At 38.8% G+C, this 20989-nt stretch overlaps 2 protein-coding genes across 25 annotated transcripts in view; one reads left to right on the top strand and one right to left on the bottom strand.

Moving 5' to 3' along the window:
- The window catches only part of ZNF529 (zinc finger protein 529), a 72395-nt gene extending 72194 nt beyond the window's left edge, over positions 1 to 201 (bottom strand). For 4 of the 6 annotated variants that reach the window (XM_059151556.1, XM_059151557.1, XM_059151558.1 and 1 more), the window contains exon 1: positions 62 to 201. The gene's annotated coding sequence lies outside the window, so the exon portion shown is untranslated. The remainder of the gene's footprint in view (positions 1 to 61) is intronic. The other 2 variants (XM_059151554.1, XM_059151559.1) reach the window with 2 other exon arrangements.
- On the top strand, positions 148 to 17847 carry ZNF382 (zinc finger protein 382). Of its 19 annotated transcripts, none has more exons than XM_059151506.1 (5): positions 148 to 232; positions 2820 to 2893; positions 5419 to 5503; positions 5775 to 5870; positions 15697 to 17847. In XM_059151506.1, the coding sequence occupies exons 2-5, from the start codon at positions 2885 to 2887 to the stop codon at positions 17118 to 17120; spliced, it is 1614 nt and encodes a 537-aa protein (XP_059007489.1). In that variant the 5' UTR covers positions 148 to 232; positions 2820 to 2884; the 3' UTR covers positions 17121 to 17847. The 19 variants fall into 19 exon arrangements, with proteins under 19 accessions (XP_059007489.1, XP_059007481.1, XP_059007476.1 ...); XM_059151498.1 differs by having other exon boundaries at positions 5377 to 5503; XM_059151493.1 differs by having other exon boundaries at positions 5352 to 5503.
- Positions 17848 to 20989: the final 3142 nt, after the last annotated feature.

Genomic DNA, 20989 nt, shown 5'->3' with positions numbered 1-20989 from the left:
AAACTGTGACCGTAAACCTAGAGGAAAATGAACAGAGGATGAAGTTCACTAACTCACTAACCTGTGAGAAACGTAGTCCACTCTGGAAAAGCGCGGACGTTGACACAAACAGCCCCGAGAGCCGGTAGTTTGCACAGTTAGGCTACTAACGCGCCGCCCCGCGGACTCCTGGGAGCTCCGGCCCACGCGGGAGTGCGCAGGCGCAGACGACTGATCCTTGGCCGGGGGTGAGGTTGGTAGGTCCTAGGGGCTCCTGAGGAGGCGGGAACCCGGTGCTCGGACCGAGAGGCCAGGCTAGCTATCCGGTCCCGGAGGAAAGGCCAGGGAGGAAACAGGGAGTTCAAGCCCGGCTTGGTAATTCTGAGGAGGGAACCGGAACCGAGCCCACGGTAACCAGTCACTCGGATCCGTGCGAGCGGGGCCTCGGGCGTGGCCCGTGGGCGTGACCCTGAGGGTGACAATCAGGTCTGACCTGAAGCTAGCTCCGCGAGGGGAGGGGTTTGTCTGTTTTGACGCGGAGGAAGCTCGATCGCTGGGAGCGGGGCCTCAAACAGCAGGCGCTGCGTTTGTGTCCCGAATTGAGGCGGCCTCTTGTGCCCAACCTGCTGCGTTTTGGGTGCCTGCTATCTGTGAGATGTTGGGACCGAATGTGTGTAAAAAGTGGACGGAGTTGTGTAGCTGCCTCGGATTTCCTCCTTATGTGTCTAATTTTAGAGTAGGTGTGAGTCCTGCTTGATACTATAGGGGACTATGAAGAAACGAAAGTGATTTTGTGACTTTGCCTGGAATTATATGCAGTGTGCTGTCTGAGGTTGTAAATGACATATGGGTACTGTGAGATGGGGGTTTTCTGAAGTAAGTTTGGTTGACTGTAACTGTGCATGTGTTTGTAACCTACTGTTATTATTTGTGATGGTTTTGTGATTGAAAAACTGCATGACCACTGTCTAGTTGGGTTTTTAAGATGTGATTATCTGAAGAGTGGTCATTAAGCCTGCCTCCAAAATTGTACCTCAATAGCAATTTAGCAAATAGAGGTATGAGTATTGGAAAGGAAGAGGTAAGATTTCATTTCCCAGATGGTAAGATTCAATACAGGGAAACACTATGTAAACTAAAACCAATGTGTTGAAATTAACAGTGCTCCATGAATAGGAAGCAGTAAAAAACAACTTTTGTCCATAACTAGTACTTTCAACACTGATGTATGCGTGAGGTTTCCTGCTTCTGGATGAAATCGATGGCAGGGTCATTAGCTTCTTCAGGCATTCTAAAACAATAAAAAAGTACTTGGTATACTTTTAATCACAAGGCCAGTCTCATTTTAATAGTTAAAATAGTTTGCTAATTAAAACATTCACTGTAGCAGTCAGTACTTTAGATTTCATTTAGCATGGTATCATCCTCTCCCCAGGAAACCTACATTACAGAGAGGAAAGATCAATTTCTTCTCTAGTTCCATACCTGTACTATTAAAAAGTGTTGTTCAATAGTTAAATTAGCTATTAGTAAATTAGTAAGTTAATTTTCAATAATTATGCTTATCACTATGATACAGGTAAATCAATAAAGATAAATAAAGTGGAGGAATTTAAAGTTCAGATATTCTCAAGCATATAGGGATATGTAATATATGATAGGGATGCCATTTCACATTAATTGAAAAAATATGGATTACTTATATATTTGTAGTATTGCTAAACAAGAAAACATACAAAGAAAGCTTCACAAGGGACAAGGGGGGGCGCCTGGGTGGCTCAGTGGGTTAAGCCTCTGCCTTTGACTTGGGTCAGGATCCCAGGGTACTGGGATCGAGCCCCATATCTGGCTCTCTGCTCAGCGGGGAGCCTGCTTCCCCCTCTCTCTCTGCCTGCCTCTCTGCCTACTTGTGATCTCTCTGTCAAATAAATAAAATCTTTAAAAATAATAATAATAAAAAGAAAGCTTCACAAGGTAAAAACACTTTAATAGTCATAGAAGCAACTAAGAATTATTTCTAATTTAAAATAAAGGGTTAGTTTACTAAATAAAAAAGATAATATCAATTAGGAAATTAAAACATGAGAAAAATAAACATACTATAAGAAGATGCCATCATAGGGGCGCCTGGGTGGCTCAGTGGGTTAAGCTGCTGCCTTCGGCTCAGGTCATGATCTCAGGGTCCTGGGATTGAGTCCCGCATCGGGCTCTCTGCTCAGCAGGGAGCCTGCTTCCTCCTCTCTCTCTGCCTGCCTCTCTGCCTACTTGTAATCTCTCTCTGTCGAATAAATAAATAAAATCTTAAAAAAAAAAAGAAGATGCCATCATAGAAATAGAAAAGAAATAAAAGGAGCTTATTCTCTCATAGTAAGAAATGTGTAAGCTAGAACTACAATATACATCTATTAGGCAGAGATTAAAAATTTATTATTAACCGCATTCATCAGGGTATGGGGAGGTATTCTCCTGTGCTGATACTAACAGTGTAAATTGGTAGAAAGTCCATGAAGAACTATTTGGAAATATATGACAAACCTGTCTTCCATGGAGATGGAAGGTAGAGCTGCAGAGGGAAAAGCACAATGTTACCTCTCTCTCTCCACCAACAACAGATTGCCCAGATTCATTCTAATTCATGAAGAGACTAGGTTTCTGGTGGCGAGGGAACAGGATTTGCCCTTTTTCTCAAATAATCACCACCCTGGATACGTGTGGGTACACAGAGTGGGCAAGTGCTGCAACAGTGAAAATCGATGCAGATTTAACGGAATTATTCTGGGAGATCTAAGTCAAATGTGATTTCACATGCTCTTTGTATCCTCTCATCCCTGCCTTCTCAGGATTCTTCCCTTTTCCAAAAGAAAGGCTCAAAAGAGAAGGTTCATCTCTTGCAAATCTCAAAGCCATGCCTCAGGTGAGATGATGTTTCCTCTCTTTCTGAAATAAGTTGTTTTCAGGTGATATAAACATTTGCTTCCCTAACTTAAATTTCCAGGATGTTGGCCATTGCTTCCATGAAGCTAGTCATCAGTAGGGCAAGCAAGTGGCCTAAGCATAAAATGTGAGGAGTGCGTTTAGGGTTTTACATCCCTAAATTTTGCATCCTGTGTTCCTTACCTTCCCCACCTAGTTGCAGACCTCTTCCCAGTTTTTCTTATTCCAATCAGATAAACATAAGCCTTTGCACGTGTACCTCCTAGGTGTAGCTAATGTTTACATATTGAGTTGGTATATTACTCATCATCTCCTTCCTTAGTCTTCTCACAAAAGTACTGCTAGAACAGCAATGTATTATTTTGATTTAAAAGGGAATATATTACTTTACTGAATCTATCCATCTTTAATGAACCTATCTTGTCTAGACACTGATTTGAGATCTAAGTTGTGAGGAGTCAAGGAACAGACATGGAAAAGCTTTGATCATCTCCAATAACCTAGGTTTTGCAATGATACAATGGGAGGTAGAGTTGGTAAATCACATTATTTGCTTGTGGTAAGCTGTCTTGTTGTGTGAGGTTTCCAAGATAGAGATTTGTTTGCATGCTTGTACAGAAAACCATGATTTTGCATTCTACTTCTGTGGTCCTCCTGTCCATTTTATCCAATTCATACAAACGGTGGCCAGCCAGTGAAAACCTTTCCAGTATTTCAATGCTGTTACAGATTTTTTTCTTATCTTTTTAGTTTCTTCTTATTTTTTATATGTGGGTGCAGCAGAATGAAATGCATATGCTAGTCCATTCTTGAAACATTCTACTTTGAATCAAAGGTGGCACTTTCCCCTATTTTCATGTCTGTCAGAAAATTCCTCTTCATCTACCCATCTTCAAAATACTGATTTTTGGGTGCCTGGGTGGCTCAGTGGGTTAAAGCCTCTGCCTTCAGCTCAGGTCATGATCCCAGGGTCCTGGGATCGAGTCCCGCATCAGGCTCTCTGCTTGGTGGGGAGCTTGCTTCCTCCCCTCTCTCTGCCTGCTTCTCTGCACAATAGACTTGTGATCTCTGTCTGTCAAATAAATAAATAAAATCTTTTTAAAAAATACTGATTTTCCCCAGATGCCAATTTGTTCTCTTCTCTTCACTGTCTCTTTTTCTCTATGCACAGATCCACTCTAAAGGTTATACTGATCTAATTCTAGTGACTCTCAAATACCTCTCTCCATCCTAGACTTCCATTCAGAGTGTCAGAATCATATATCCAATCCCCAAAAGTTAGGACCACCTGAGTGTCCCATAGACACTTGAAGTACATTTCCAAGGTTTACTTCATTACCTCCTTGGTCCAGCTTATTCTTTCTTCTGTTTTCCATTTCCATTTTCTAGTCTCAGCACCTCCCCACTTGCCTATACAGGTAACCCAAGAGCTATGCTTCTTTTTTGTCAATCTACAACCAATTTATGACCAATTCTTTTGCAACCCATTATCCACTAACCAGTTTTCTCCTCTCTAGACCACTAATACCACCTTAATCTAGGAAACATCTCCAACAATGGTTACTTAATTTTCTTTCCCACTTAACACACCTCAAGCCTTCTCCATTCTTCAAGAGTATTGCCTTTGAAGTACAAATTTTATCAGATAACATAGGTGCTATTTAGCCTTTCTTTATACTCCACAAAGCAGCAGAACAAGCAAAGTGGGGTATGCATTAGAATGGAATGTACAAGACAATATATTGAAAGGGAGGAAAATACTAACATCATATTCAGGAGCAGATCATCAACTCTGTGGATTGCCTTTAATGCTGATTGATGCCTTATAAATAAATATAAATATGTTGAGAGTGTTCTCAGTACATTTTTAAGACCACTGCTCTGTAGGAAAATTCTAGTATTATTCCATAAACATGCCCATTGCCCACCTTGATCTATGTTTCTTCTTAGAGCACAAAGACTCTTTCCTAACATACTGTGCCTTTTGCTATTTCCTCAATTTACTAATTTTCTTCTCCCCATGAATTTTAAAAGCAGATACACTGTACAAAACAAATTCATTGTGAGGACAAAATTTTGATGTCCTCAGTGAAGCCTTGGAATACAAAATGAAATTTTTCTTCACTTCATAGCATTTCCCTTGTACATATTTCTGTCATTCATCTGTAATACCTGTTGAGTGTATGTATTTATATGTATGCCTCTCACGTAACCAGTAACTTTTCATGAGCAAGGCCAGGGTTTTATTCATTTTGGTCCACCAGGCAACCAGTCACATTTAAGGCAAATAGTATGATCTTATATATTTTTAGCATGAGATAATAAGTAAATATTATCAGAGAGAAATTTCTACAGTAGAAAACACAAAATAAGAAAACTAGTCTGACCACTGAACATGGTCTCCAATATCTAGTTCTCACTAGTTCCAATCACTTTAGGATGAACTAGAGTATGCCCTTACAGGGATCAGTGTCATTCAAGGATGTGACTGTGGACTTCACCCAGGAGGAATGGCAGCAACTGGATCCCGCACAGAAGGCCCTCTACAGGGATGTCATGTTGGAAAACTACTGCCATCTCATCTCTGTTGGTAAGGAAAATTCCTTGAATCTTTCAACATCATACATCTCCTTTCAAGAATTTCTAAAGCATATGGAACTTTGGATTTCAGAGATCAGAGGTGATGACTCCCTTTTTGTTAGCAGACAGTGTGATTAGGTCCTCACTTGCCTAGTGCAAGGTATTAACTTGGTAAGATGTTAATGCGTACCTTGTCTGTTACCTTAGAGCTCTATCTTTCTCTTCCTTCAGTAGTTTTGAAGCCCAAGCAGCTTATACCAAGTCTCATTTTTTACTACCAGGGTTTCACATGACTAAGCCCGAGATGATCCGCAAGTTAGAACAAGGAGAAGAACCGTGGACAGTGGAGAGAATTTTTCCAAGTCAGAGCGACCTTGGTGAGTCTGTATAGAGCAAATCCAGTGGACTCAGGTAGTTGACACATTCAAATGTTTTGCGGGATCTATTTTTTTAATTGTGGTAAAATAAACATAACATAAAACTTAATATCTTAAGCATTTTTAAGCATATAGTTCAGTGGCATTAGGCACATTTACATTGTGCAACTATCACCATCATCCATCTCCAGAACTCTTTAAATGTTGTAGGACTAAAACTGTACTCATTCAAAAATAACTCCCCATTGGGGCGCCTGGGTGGCTCAGTGGGTTAAGCCTCTGCCTTCGGCTCAGGTCATGATCTCAGGGTCCTGGGATCAAGTCCCGCATCGGGCGCTCTGCTCAGCAGGGAGCCTGCTTCCCTCTCTCTCTCTCTCTGCCTGCCTCTCCATCTACTTGTGATTTCTCTCTGTCAAATAAATAAATAAAATCTTAAAAAAAAAAAATAACTCCCCATTACCTTCTCCCCCTAGCCTCTGGCAACTACCATTCTTCTTTCTGTTTCTATGAATTTATCTGTCTAGGTACTTCATAAATGTGGAGTCATGGGGTATTTACCTTTTTTTGTGATTAGTTTTTTTCATTTAACATAATGTCTTCAAGGTCTACCCGTATTGTAGTATATCAGAATTTCCTTCCTTTTTAAGGCTGAGAAATATTCCAACTGCATGTATATATCATATGTTGCTCATGCAGTGGACACTTGAGTTTCTTCTACCTTTTGGCTACTATGAATAATGCTGCTATGAACATGAGCATACAAATATCTACTTGAGTCTTTGCTTTCAGCTTTTTTGGTATATACCCAGAATGTATATACATGCTAGAACGTATGTAATTCTATGTTTACTGTTTTGAGGAACTACCATACTGTTTTCCACAATGGCTACAACATTTTACATTTCTAAGGGTTTCGGTTTCTCCACATCCTCACTAACACCTGTTATTTTATATTTGGGGTTTTTAAATTGTTTTTATTTTTATTTTTTTAAGATTTTATTTATTTATTTATTTATTTATTTATTTGACAGAGAGAAATCACAAGTAGGCAGAGAGGCAGGCAGAGAGAGAGAGGAGGAAGCAGGCTCCCTGCCAAGTAGAGAGCCCGATGCAGGACTCGATCTCAGGATCATGATCTGAGCCAAAGGCAGAGGCTTAACCCACTGAGCCACCCAGGTGCCCATTATTTTGGGGTTTTAAATATTTATTTATTTATTCATTCATTAGGTTTTTATTTATTTATTTGACAGACAGAGATCACAAGTAGGCAGAGCAGCAGGCAGAGAGGAGGAAGCAGGCTCCCCACTGAGGAGAAAGCTCGTTGAGGGGCTTGATCCCAGGACCCTGGGACCATGACCCGAGCTGAAGGCAGAGGCTTTAACCCACTGAGCCACCCAGGCACCCCAATTTTGGGTTATTTAATTTTTTTTTTTAAGATTTTATTATTTGACAGATGGAGATCACAAGTAGACAGAGAGGCAGGCGGAGAGAGAGGAAGGGAAGCAGGCTCAGCGCTGAGCAGAGCTCCTGATGTGGGGCTCAATCCCAGGACTCTGGGATCATGACCTGAGCCGAAGGCACAGGCTTTAACCCACTGAGCCACCCAGGCGCCCCTGTATGTGGAGATCTTAGGTGTGAAGTCTTTTGAGTTCTGACAGAAGCATAAACCCATGTATGTCATACCCAATATAAAGAACATTTCCATTAACCCATTAAGTTCCTTCAGGCCTCTTCCAAGTCAGTCCCTTCCACTAGGACAATCACACTTGTGATTTCTACCAGCATAGGTTAGTTTTGTCTATCCATACCTTTTTCATATCTATTTTCTTTAATTCAGCTTAATGTGTGAGACATATATACATGTTTTTGCAGTAGTTTAAGTAGTTTCTTTTAATTATAGAATAGTATTCAGTTGTATGAATATACCAGTTTGTTTACACATCTCCAGTTCATAGACACTTGAAATGTTTCAGTTTGGGGCCATTATGAATAAAGCTATTGTGAACATTCTTGTAAACATCTTTTTCTGAACAAGTTTTTATTTCTTCTCAGTAAACACCTAGCAGGTGGTATCACTCATTTATTATGAAGGTGTATATTTCTCTTTTTTAGAAACTGTCAGCTTTTAAAAGTTACTGTACCATTTTCAGCTTTTACCAGAAATGTGTAAGAAGTTAAAACAAATTTTTTTTATCATTTTAAAACAATATACTTATTACATGTTGACTTAAAATCATTTTTTACAAAAAATAACTATCTCCCAAAAGAAAAAAAAATAGTGACAAAAGTGGAATTGTTACATAATTGAAATTTATTTAATAAGTAGCTGACTTTCACATATGATTCTGTATTCAATTTGTTGCAAAAAATTGTTTGAGTTGAAATATAAATATATATTTTTAAATATTTTATTTATTTTTCAGAGATGAAAGAGAAAAATAGAGAGTGAACACAAGCAGTGGGAGTGGCAGGCAGAAGGAGAAGCAGGCTCCCTGCTGAGCAAGGAGCCCGATGGAATTCGGGACTCAATTCTAGAACCCTGGGATCATGACCTGAGCCAAAGGGAGATGCTTAACCAATTGAGCCACCCAGGCATCCCTGAATGAGACATATTTAAGAGCCTATTTAGATTGTCATAGATATTCTTCATTAATACTACACCCAAGGGGCGCCTGGGTGGCTCAGTGGGTTAAAGCCTCTGCCTTCGGCTCAGGTCATGGTCCTGGGGTCCTGGGATCGAGCCCCGAGTCTGGCTCTCTGCTCAGCAGGGGGCCTGCTTCCCTTCCTCTCTCTCTGCCTGCCTCTCTGCCTACCTGTGATCTCTGTCTGTCAAACAAATAAATAAAATATTAAAAAAAAAATACCACACCCAAATGTAACAATTGGTAGTTCCTGAACAGCTAGTTGTAATATAGAACCTGAAATCATAACAATGAACTTTTGTACACTGTTAAATAAAATCCAGTGGTCTACTTAAATGGGTATTTTACCCATGCATTTTCGGTAATATTATGTATTAATCATTTGGAAAGTAACAGTTCAGTGACATCTAAGATCTTCCAAATTTTAACATATTTCTATATACAATATTAATTTTAAAAAATACCACAGGCCACATTTGTTAATATCATCAAAAAAGTCTAAGAATTGGGAAGCTGACAAGCTCACAGTAGCAAATAAAAGCTTTCCAACAAAATGACCTTTATTTGAAAGCGTGGATTTTATCATTGGTCACAAATATTAGCATATGTTTTCCTTGAATTAACATGCTCACATTGTTCAAGAAAATGTCTACTAGAGGGACGCCCGGCTCAGTCAGTTAAGTGTCTGCCTTTAGCTTAGGTCATGATACCAGGGTCCTGCATCAGGCTCCTTGCTCAGTGGGGAGCCTGCTTCTTCCTCTGTCTGCTGTTCCCCCAGCTTGTGCTTGCTGACAAATAAACAACATCTTTAAAAAAAAAATGTCTAGAGGCACCTGGGTGGTTCAGTGGGTTAAAGCCTCTGCCTTCAGCTCAGGTCATGATCTCAGGGTCCTGAGATCGAGCCCTGCATCGGGCTCTCTGCTCAGCGGGGAGCCTGCCCCCCCCCCCGCCTGCCTCTCTGCCCACTTGTGATCTCTATCTCTGTCAAATAAATAAATAAAATCTTAATAAAAATGTCTACTAGATACCCATGTCTGAATAATAATCAGTTATACTCTCAAATAAATGCTCTTCCATAAAAAGTAGATACAGATATTCCCTGCTTTTTGAAAGTTCATGTTATGCCACTTTGGTTTTCGTAAAGATCTCCATTAGTACCTGTCTTCACTAACCAAAAAAATCTGAAGAGGATTCTTTGCTTTAATAAAACAAGGTGAAAAGCAAAAATAGCACTTTGTTTGTTTTGCTGAGAGCTGTAGAGGCCTAGTTAAGCTCCTCCCCCAGAACTACACTCAGCATCTCATCAGCATCAGGCTGCCATAGTTTTGAGCATCTGTGCTTTGTCTTTTTTTATTCTGCACATTGATTAGCAAGATGTGTCAGAATAGCTGAGGAACGGTTATTTTTTTGGATCTGGGAATGCTCAAAAAATTTTCTGTGTAAATTAATGGTAATTGCTTCTTCACTTTATGCCATTTCAGCTTATGAAAAGTTTCACAGGAACATTCTGTTTTTGGATGTAGCAGGAGGGGAAGAGGGCCCTGTATTCAGTTCTCAACTCAAATTATTACACCAGCACTTCTCTTCACAAAATATATTATACTCTGGTATGCAACAGAAGTGCTTCATGCATGCACGTCTTTAATCATCACACAGAATATTGAAAATATGTGTACTCAAGGATGGAGATCTAATAAAATTAATGATTTTTTCCTGCTCTATCAAAAATAGACTTACATGACATCTTTTTTCTTATGGAATAGAGATGTAGTGATTACTATTATAGATTGGTGCCAGTGTTTTCATTTCTGCTGATGTGCCAGCATTTTACCTGCTGTATTAATCATATTTTTTATCTTTTATATTTTATGATGTTTTGACAACTTTGGAGGGCCTTGCTGGCTGGGGAGAGATTGCCCCTCCCAGAGCTAGCTAATCTGTAGAGAGAGTAGGCAGTCTGTTGGTAAGCCCGCCTTTCATACAAAAACCAACCAATCCCAAGTCCATACCCTCAACTACCTCCTTTACCTAACTGTCACACACCAAGGCAACATTTTCTGGCCCCTAAATCACCTGGGGCCAGTACCTTACACAATTATAGACCACCCCTGTAAAACCCATAGCTTCCAATACTGTTCAAAAATGCCAATCTTAGACTGTTTCCCCTATCCTGCTTTGCCTTTCCCATGCAAGCAAGTCCCAAAAAAGGCTTTGGCTAGGCTTTCCACTCTCTCCTTTCTGCCTCCTGACCAAGCCTGCTGCTCCTATGTGTGGCCCTACAAAGCATGATATGTTGCCTCCTCTCAGGAAATGTAGTGAAAATCTTCTCATGACATTAGCCTATGTCATAAACCTTCAAAAAATAAAATTCTGTAAGTACTAATGAGACACCCAGCTTAAAAAGACAAATGGAGTTTTGTTATTAACAAAAAGAGTTTTTTTGAACAAAACCAAAAGGTTTGATTTTGTGGACTGCCTCTCCCCTTCCCTGCCTCTCACATAAGGATCTCATGTACTAAGGTCCAGAATCACATTTTGGGATTTAGGTTTAGGTCTTTCTTCTTGATTTTCATGTCTTTAACATTTCAGTTATTTCTCTTTTTTCTTTCATTTAATTTCCTATTTATTAGGTATTCTTAAATCTATTAAAAAAAAAAAAAAAAAACAGAGAGGGACGCTTGGGTGGCTCCGTTGGTTGGACGACTGCCTTCGGCTCAGGTCATGATCCTGGAGTCCCGGGATCGAGTCCCACATCGGGCTCCCAGCTCCACGGGGAGTCTGCTTCTTTCTCTGACCTTCTCCTCGCTCATGCTCTCTCTCACTGTCTCTCTCTCAAATAAATAAATAAAATCTTTAAAAAAAAAACAGAGAAAACATTGTCTAATATTTCTTCCTCTTAGTTTTCATTTTCTTTCCTTCCTTTCCCTGTGCAATGTCTTAACTGTTTCTTGCAGTCAGGCTCACATCCTATTTTCACCATGACATCTGCCATCAGATTTCAAAATTCATACACTGTGGACCTAAGATAATTTTAGTATCACTTTTTTCCAATATATTTATTTCCAGTAAGTTTCTGCATTCCATGGCATAGTGCTCAGATACCTGATGCCTACCCACCTTGATTTGGGTAAAAAACACTAACTCATTTTAATCCTATTTCCCCAAGTGCCTTTTCACATCTTCATTGCTTTTCCTCCCTCCTTCTTTATTGCCTAGGAAATTAAATACTTACTGAATAAGTTGAATTATTTCAGTGGTCTCTCATTGGTATCCTTAAAGGCTCTTTCTTCATCTTTAATCCTTGCCTTTATAAAAGTCCTATGAGTTGGGGGACCTGGGTGGTACAGTCAGTTAAGCATCCGACTCTCAGTTTCCACTCTGGTCACTCAGGTTTTGGTCTCCAGTTGTGGGGTCAAGCCTTGTATTATTAGGCTCTGTACTCAGGGCAGTCTGCTTGGGATTCTCTCACCTTCTCCCCCTGCATATCCCCCTGACCACTTCCACGTCTGTGCATTCTCTCTCTCTTAGAAAAAGTCCTGTAAACTATAATAATCTGATCCATTCTCAAGTGTGGTTTTCTTGTTTTATGTAAATGGCTTTCAAATATGCTTTTTCAGCCCACTTCTCCCATTTGAACTCTAGTGTATATTTTGATCTGCCTACAGCAATACAACAATCGGTTGTGTCATCCTTTTGATTATTGATTTATCAGAAATAATAGTCATTGTCTTTATCTTATCCTTATTTCTTTCTATTTCCTTTTTTCCCCATAGTCAGCCCCTTCTAGTATCAGGTTGCTTCCATCATCTTTGCTATACTTTTTTTAAAAAAGATTTTATTTATTTATTTGACACAGAGAAAGATCACAAGTAGGCAGAGAGGCAGGCAGAGAGGGAGGAGGAAGTAGGCTCCCTGCTGAGCAGAGAGCCTGATGTGGGGCTTGATCCCAGGACCCTGGGATCCTGACCCAAGACAAAGGCAGAGGCTTTAACCAACTGAGCCAGCCAGATGCACTCATCTTTGCTATACTTAATGATCTCTCCACAATTTGTGTTTTTTCACTCTGAAATATCTTTACATCTATTCTCATATTCTCATTTGCTACCGACCTCTTCCAAAAGGAGAGCATATTATTTCAGTAACTGCTGTAATTACTATTTGGATTTGCCATGGTTTTTACCTAGTTATTCCATTTATACTATCAATATACCAAAAAGATATCACTTATTATATAAAATTTAAGTTCCTTCTGACAGAAAAATTTCCCATCTGATCATTTCCAAATTTATTTCTCTCTGTGACTGAGAATTCTATTCATCTCTCTTTGTTCTAGTCTCCCAGGTGTATTCCATACAATTGATTTTATTCATCACAACTGGACCTTTCACTGTGTGATAGCTGCTACATACTCATGTAGACACTTGCAAAGTTAGACAACTACAACTTAGACTACCCTCACTTCTGATACCAACTGTAAGTTCAGGAGTCCCCAAGCCTAGCACAAATATCAACACTATGCTATAAGGACTAAGGGAACTTGCTGAAAGCTGTAATAGTTATGGTTTATAACAGGAGAAAAAATATGGATTAGAATCAGCTAAACACAAAGTGCAGAGTCCAGGAAGGTACCAAACATGAAGCTTCTAGTAGACCTCTCTCTATGGAATCATGGACAGCATTACCTTGCTGGTGTGACAATACCTACAGAACATTGCCAGGGAAGCATCCCCTGAGCCCATTGTCCAGAGTTTATATTGGGGCTCCATGACTAGGCATGATTAACTTTACATGTAGCCAATCTCAGCTTCTAGCCCCTTGAGAGGTTCAGGCTGATACTGTGTGACCCAAAGCACCCACCCTAAATCACACTGTTGGTGTGGGTCAAAGACCTCCCTAAATTACATTGTGATTTTCTGGCTGGCCAAAAGCTCCCAGGCAAACAAATATCTATTCCAAGGGCTTAGTGATTACTTCCCAGAAGCCAAAGGCAAATGTCAGGTTATATTTGCGCAAGGTTATATTCTTCACTATACAATACTACATATCATTTAGTTAAAAGATCAAGTTTTGCTTCCTCCATGAATGTTCCTGGACTACTCCAGGCCACGTCAATTCCTTTTTTGCTGCATTCATATTCTACTCATATATGAAAATTATGAATAGGTGCATCCTCTGTTATGATCAAACTTCTTTCCCCATCCAGTTAACATTTCCCCCAAATAAGGTTCTCTCTTTTACTTTTTCTTACTGTAGTAATAGAGACTATTCAATAGTTACCTCTCTCTTGTTTTTAAGATTTTATTTATTTATTTGACAGAGAGAGACACTGAGAGAGGAAACACAAGCAGGAGGAGTGGGAGAGGGAGAAACAGGCTTCCCACTGAGCAGGGAGCCTGATGTAGGGCTCATGAGCTGGGCTGAAGGCAGATGCTTAACAACTGAGCCACCCAAGCGCCCCAGTTACCTCTCTTGATACTATGCAAGGAAAACATCTTTCTCATCCATTCAGAAATCATTTAATGATAAGTTCTTTTAAATATACATGCTACGATCACATTCCTTTATCTCAGATAAACAGGTGTTAATGTATACTCAGAAGATAGTCAATAAAATATTGACATCCAAGAGCTTAACTTTTAGTTGGGAAGGCAATATTATCAAATAAGCATTTTACATATAATATTCATACTAAAATAGCAGATTGTTGAAAGAGTTCTTGAAATGGATGGTCCAGGCTATAATTATAATCTAATTTCAGATAAATTGTACATTAAAGGATGCAAATAATATATGAAGGCTTTTGGATAAATCAATAGTAGAATGTCTCTGAAGGTGGTTGTGGGTCTTAGAAAGATGATGTAACTCTAGTTACTAATACAGATTAGTTTTAGTGTGTACTAGAACTGCACGTAAGTGGAATTGTATAATATATACTCTTTTGCATAAAGCTTTCACTCTGAAAAATGAGATTCATCTCTTTCCACTGTGTATCAGATTTTTTTTTATTGGTGAGTAGTATTGTATTGTATATATACATGACACAGTATTACCATTTACCTTTTGATGAATACTCGGGCAGTTACCAGTTAAGGGCTATGGTAAATAAGACACAAGTCAATGACACTTGTGTCTTATTTACAATATATATGGATTCATCAATCCGTATTTAAAATTACCCTACTAGACATGGGTGGTGGTAAGGTAACAATAATAAGATATAGCCAAAAATTATAAGAAAAATAATATAGTTTTAAAAAAAGAAAGAAAAATAAAGAATCAATTAGTGCTGTAAGCACATGGTTGCGGAATCTAGGCCTTCACATCCCCTGTAGGGAATAATGGAGTTAAGTTATGTTACTGCATTGGGAGGAAAATGTAAACCCATCATTCCTGAAAATTGAAAGAGTAATTCAGCAAATAAAAGGAGGAAAAGTTAGAATTGATGGTCAGGAGAATTTAGTTACTGACCATTTCTGGAAGAAAAAATTGATGGTACCAGCAGTCAGAATACAACAATGATTATATTCATGTTTTAAGTATACTTTGTTCTCTGGTTTATTTTACAATTCCTAATGGAAAGAGGTTTCTCAAAGTCTTCCCTTTCCGGAGAATTTAAGTTGTGTGGAAAGTTAGGGCCTAGGCTATAAACAGTGTTTCTCTCAACACTAGGAAATGAGTGCTTGAGAAAGTTCATTTGCCATGGATGGGATACATGCAAGTGAGGAAGAAACAAGTGAAAGTATTTTATAACACATATTTAGGCATGAGGGAATAATATTTAGGCTTTCATTTCTACCTGAACATTTTCCTTGCTTACTGGTTAGTACCCTTAATAAGCTCACTCCCTTATTTCTGAATCTGCCCATTCCAAGAACAATCCCACTTTCATCATCCTTTGTCTTCTGTTTACTTGTCCTTGTGTTTATTATACCTGCTCAAGGTAGCTTATATTAACAATATGCCAAGGTATAAGTGTTCTTTTCTTGTGCCATTTTTCCCTCATTTTAACTGTGTAGCAGGCTTTGTGTTTGTATCATAAGAATTTTCCCTACCAAGAGGTAATTTATTTTGGCCTTTGTGTAGATCACGATAGTGAGGCAGACAGTTGCACAATGGGTTGTTTGTATATACATCCGATCCAAAATATTTATGTGAAAACTTACAGTGTTGTTATTCTCTTCTAGAAGAAGATGGAAAAGCTGACGATGCTTTAGTGAAGTTCAAAGAATACCAAGACAGGCACTCTCGATCAGTCATATTCATCAACCATAAAAGATTAATTAAGGAAAGAAGTAATATTTTTGGGAAAACGTTTCCTGTAGGCAAGAACCGTATTATGTCAAAAACAATACTACGTGAATATAAGCCTGATGGAAAGGTTTTAAAAAATATTTCGGAATTAGTCAGTAGAAATATAAGCCCTGTAAGAGAGAAGTTTGCTGAGAGTAATGGATGGGAGAAATCATTCCTCAATACTAAAAATGAGAAAATTCATACTACAGTGAATCTCTGTAAACAAACAGAAAGGAGTCTGAGTGGTAAACAAGAGCTTATTCAACATCAGAAGACTCAAACTCCTGAGCAATCATTAGATCATAATGAATGTGAAAAATCCTTCCTTATGAAAGGAATGTTATTTACACATACTAGAGCTCACAGAGGAGAAAAACCCTATGAATACAATAAAGATGGAATAGCCTTAATCGAAAAGTCAAATCTCAATGCCCATTCACAAACTCTTATTGAGAAGAAAACCCATGGATACAGCAAATACGGTAAGTTCCTCTGCAGGAAGTCTATTTTTATCGTGCATCAGAGATCTCAAACAGAAGAGAAACCCTTTCAGTGTCCTTATTGTGGAAATAGCTTTAGAAGGAAGTCATATCTCATTGAACATCAACGAATTCACACAGGTGAGAAACCTTATGTCTGCAATCAATGTGGAAAAGCTTTCCGTCAAAAGACAGCCCTCACTCTTCATGAGAAAACACATATAGAAGGGAAGCCCTACATTTGTATGGATTGTGGGAAGTCCTTCCGCCAGAAGGCAACTCTCACTAGACATCACAAAACACATACAGGGGAGAAAGCCTATGAATGTACTCAGTGTGGAAGTGCTTTTAGAAAGAAGTCATACCTCATTGATCATCAGAGAACTCACACAGGAGAGAAACCGTATCAATGTAATGAATGTGGGAAGGCATTTATCCAGAAGACAACCCTCACTGTACATCAAAGAACTCACACAGGAGAGAAACCCTATATATGCAGTGAATGTGGAAAGTCCTTCTGCCAAAAGACAACCCTCACTCTCCATCAAAGAATTCATACTGGGGAAAAACCCTATATTTGTAATGAATGTGGGAAGTCCTTCCGCCAGAAGGCAATCCTCACTGTTCATCAGAGAATACATACAGGAGAGAAATCCAATGGATGTCCTCAGTGTGGGAAAGCCTTTAGTAGGAAATCAAACCTCATTCGCCACCAGAAGACTCACACAGGAGAGAAACCATATGAATGTAAAGAATGTGGGAAGTTCTTCAGTTGTAAGTCAAACCTCATTGTACATCAAAAAACCCACAAGGTAGAAACCATGGGAATTCAGTAAAGGATATGACTTTTTTGGTAAAAACTTTTGAAGTCCTAGTAAACACTGTACATGATGTAGCTTGCAAATATAATATTCAACAGTTTAAGGTATTATGCCACAAATTTACCTACTGTTTGTGAACCTATATAACATACAAAGAATGACTAGACAAATAGTAGTCATTGAAAATACAACCCTAAATTTTTTTATTATTAGATTCAGCAGGCATAAACTTCCTTTCTCAAGTTTCTACAAACATTTAAAATCACTTGTTTTCAATTTCCTTACATACCATGTTGTGACCCAGTAATAAGCAACTGACCAGTGGTCCATGGACCACACTGTGAGCGGAAGTGTTTTTAAAAGAAAAGAAGTATGAATGTTCATAAGAGTGGTTTAAAAGAAAGGAAGTATGTATTTCTCATTGCAAATATGAAATAAAAATTAGTTGTTACCTCCTCAAAATTTACCACAGTTCTGACTTATAACAGAAATTAGGTTTTGCATATTATGAACCTTTATATAAATTGGATTATACATCATGTATTCTTTTATATATGGCTTGTTTCATTCATCATTATGTTTGTAAAACCCATCATTAGTGCATGCAGCAGAAGTTCATTTATTTCTATTCTATATTGAATTCCATCATATGATTAAATTACAGTTTATCCAATCTACTGTTGATGGACTTTTTCATTGTTTACAGCTTAGGGTCATAATAAATAATGCTTCTGTGAACATACTTATCATTTGGTGTACATGCATTCACTTCTCTTGTGTATACACTAGGAATGAAATTGCTGGGTCCTGGAGCATATGTATGTTTGGTCAGCTTTGGTAGATACTACCAAACAACTCAGAACTTTCACAGCATGATATAATTCACTCTGAAGGAAAACAACTGAATATTAGTGATATGGTGATGGTTCCAAGCAGACAGTTCATGCTAAAGGGAAACTCTACAAATATGAAAACTGAGAATCCAATTATAATGTATGTACAAAGGCTTTTAGCCACAGCCCAAACTGTAATACAATACCAAACAAATGTAATAAATGTGAGGTTGTCTCTAGCCACAAAACTGCCATATTTGAAATCCAAAAGTCATATTAAGGAAAGGAAGGCTCCTAGCATGCTTCTTTGCATTAGAGAGTTCTAACTGGAGAAAAAACCTCCAAGAATAGTAAAGGAACAGGGGGTAATAGCATTTGCCTATGGCCTATATCTTGCTGGATGTATAAAAATGATGAATATGGAAAAGCTTATGGTCATAGTTCAAATCATACACAACACCATGGAATTCATATTGGATCGGAACTCTTTAAATGAAATTATCATAAGGGGTGCCTGGGTGGCTCAGTCAGTTGAGCTTAGGCCATGGTCTCACGGTCGTGAGATCAAGCCCCACATCAGGGTCCATCCTCAGAAGCCTGCTTGGAATTTCCCTCTCCCTCTCCCTCAAACCTTCCCCACAACCCCCAATACACATGCTCTCTTTAACAACAACAAAAAAATTGATCATAAGAATGACTAGCCATAGCTCATTCCTTATACAACATCAAAAAAATTATGCTAAAGGGAAGTTTTAAAAAGGGAATGGATGTAGCTTGGAACTCTAACTTGGGGAAAGCTGCTTCTAGGAAGAAGTCTGACCATACTGATATAATGCTAGAGTCTACATGTAGGTACCTGGGTAATAGCCCCAGCTAAGCTCCCAGCCATCATCCAGTACCATCTGTCAACTAAATGAATGAGCCACGTAGGTCACCTAATCAAGTCTTCAGATGACTGTATCCCTTTCTAACACCCAACTGGAACCATCTGAAAGACCCCAAGCAAGAACTGCTCAGCTAAAGCCTTCTCAGACTCCTGAACCACTAAATGGTTACATTTTAAAAATTAAATTGGATTGATTAAAAGAAAAGGAAAATAATCTCTGAGTATCTATATTATAAAATAATGGTATGATTTGGGTTCAGAGTCAATGAGAAAGTGTGGTGACTACTAGTAGATACTCGACATGAAAAGAAAAATGATCCTAAAACACAGTTGAAGATCGGATATAGTTTTTGTTTGCAATTACATACATAAAGAACAACTCAATGAATTGTTCGTATGCTATTTTCTTTCTCATTTTTTGGTAGTAAATTATATTTATCAACTTGGTTAGCTTAGCTATGAAAATGCATTCTTCACAATTTTACAAAAAAAACAAAAACAGCCCCAAAAGACCTACTGGATAATGTAGAGGAAACAAGTCTATTTTTGAAAGATCCTATGCAGGGTCATTTCCCTGATGTTCCATGAACTAAGGTGCAGAGAAAAATCAAGATATGGAGATAAGGGAGCGCCTACGTGGCTCAGTTGGTTAGGTGTGTCTGCCTTTGACTCAGGTCATGATCCCAGAGTCCTGGGATCAAGCCCCACATGTGGGTGGGGAGTGTCCTTGCTCAGCAGGGAGCCTGCTTCTTCCTCTCCCTCTCCCTACTCCTCTCCCTGCTCATGCTCTCTGTCAAATAAATAAAATCCTTCTAAAGAAAGGGAGATAAGTACAGCCATATCCTTATAGAAGATACTTTGAATGCTTTGAAGAAAGTCTAAATGAATTTTTGCTAACAGTTGTTCACATATAAGCTGCTTCTTAGAAAAAGCAGGCCAAATATTTTATGTTTTGATGTGATTGGGCTATGGATTGGGCTATATTCCATACTCCTGTATGAAGGTTTCTTTTGAAGAATTTGGGCATGTTCTTTTTACTTAATTTATATGAATACTTTATGAATGGATAAATATATGAAATGAGGACTTTGAACTCACTGATCTATTGGTAAATGAAGTTTGGGCATCTCTAAGGAGTGTACATGATTTTGGATTGCCAAGTCCACTTACTGCTACCAAACATATATAATAGGAATTAATTCACAAATTCATATTTTATACACCTAACTGAAGGTCATGAGACAAAAGAGAGTTAACATGTGCAAAGATTCCATCAGTCCAAAGGACTGACAAGACTCCACAGAGCATATCTATGTAATGCTTTCATTTAAAAACAAAAGGGAGGGTACCTGGGTGACTCAGTTAAGCATCTGACTCAATGATCTCAGCTCACATCTTGATCTCAGGGTCGGGAGTTCAAGCCCCACATTGTGGAGCCTACTTAAAAAAATAAATAGAACCAAAGAATGTGGCTCACTAAGAGAAAGAAAAGTAGGTAAGCAATTAGGGAGTCAGAATTATTTAGGTGCAAGCTCCCCAGTGTCCTTATCCACATGCAGACTGCAATTTATTTCCAGGTTGAGCCACTAAGATCTATGTGAATATTTACTTTGGGAGAGCTCAAGGCAGAAGTTCCTTGCAAGGGCATTTATGCCCCTCTGTTCGCTCATTACATAGTCAAGATAGGCTATCCAGTCAGTTACTTCATAAATGGGCTCTGGGGGCCTACAGGGGAACTTTAGACTTTAAATAGTGCCACACAGGGGCACCTGGGTGGCTCAGTGGGTTAAGCCTCTGCCTTCAGCTCAGGTCATGATCTCAGGGTTCTGGGATCAAGTCCCACATCAGGCTCTCTGCTCAGTGGAGAGCCTGCTTCCTCCTCTCTCTCTCTCTCTCTCTCTCTTTCTCTCTGCCTGCCTTTCTGCCTACTTGTGATCTCTCTGTCAAATAAATAAAATCTTAAAAAAAAATAAATAGTGCCACACATCTCTCTGCCCTTATCTCAATCCAAGGTCAAATGCCAGACATCCAAGCATAATGAACATAATGTTAGAGCTTTTCCAAATAAATACTGTTAACTTTTCTCCTATCCTCCAAATGAAACTGGCCATTTACCAAGGTAGCTGCATCCAGGAAAAAGAAATAATCATACTTTTTAGGAATTA

This window comes from Mustela lutreola, chromosome 16 (assembly GCF_030435805.1).
Source record: "Mustela lutreola isolate mMusLut2 chromosome 16, mMusLut2.pri, whole genome shotgun sequence".
In the NCBI taxonomy this organism is placed as follows: Eukaryota; Metazoa; Chordata; class Mammalia; order Carnivora; family Mustelidae; genus Mustela; species Mustela lutreola.
The sequence above is the reverse complement of the archived record's forward strand: the minus strand, read 5'-3'. Positions and strand labels throughout refer to the sequence as shown.

Bases quoted from the DNA above. Each gene is read 5' to 3' on its own strand.
- ZNF382 (XM_059151493.1), top strand. From the start codon at position 5,365: ATGCCCTTACAGGGATCAGTGTCATTCAAGGATGTGACTGTGGACTTC. The intron at 5,504-5,774 runs GTAAGGAAAATT...TTTTACTACCAG, and splicing joins CTGCCATCTCATCTCTGTTG to GGTTTCACATGACTAAGCCC. The intron at 5,871-15,696 runs GTGAGTCTGTAT...ATTCTCTTCTAG, and splicing joins TCCAAGTCAGAGCGACCTTG to AAGAAGATGGAAAAGCTGAC.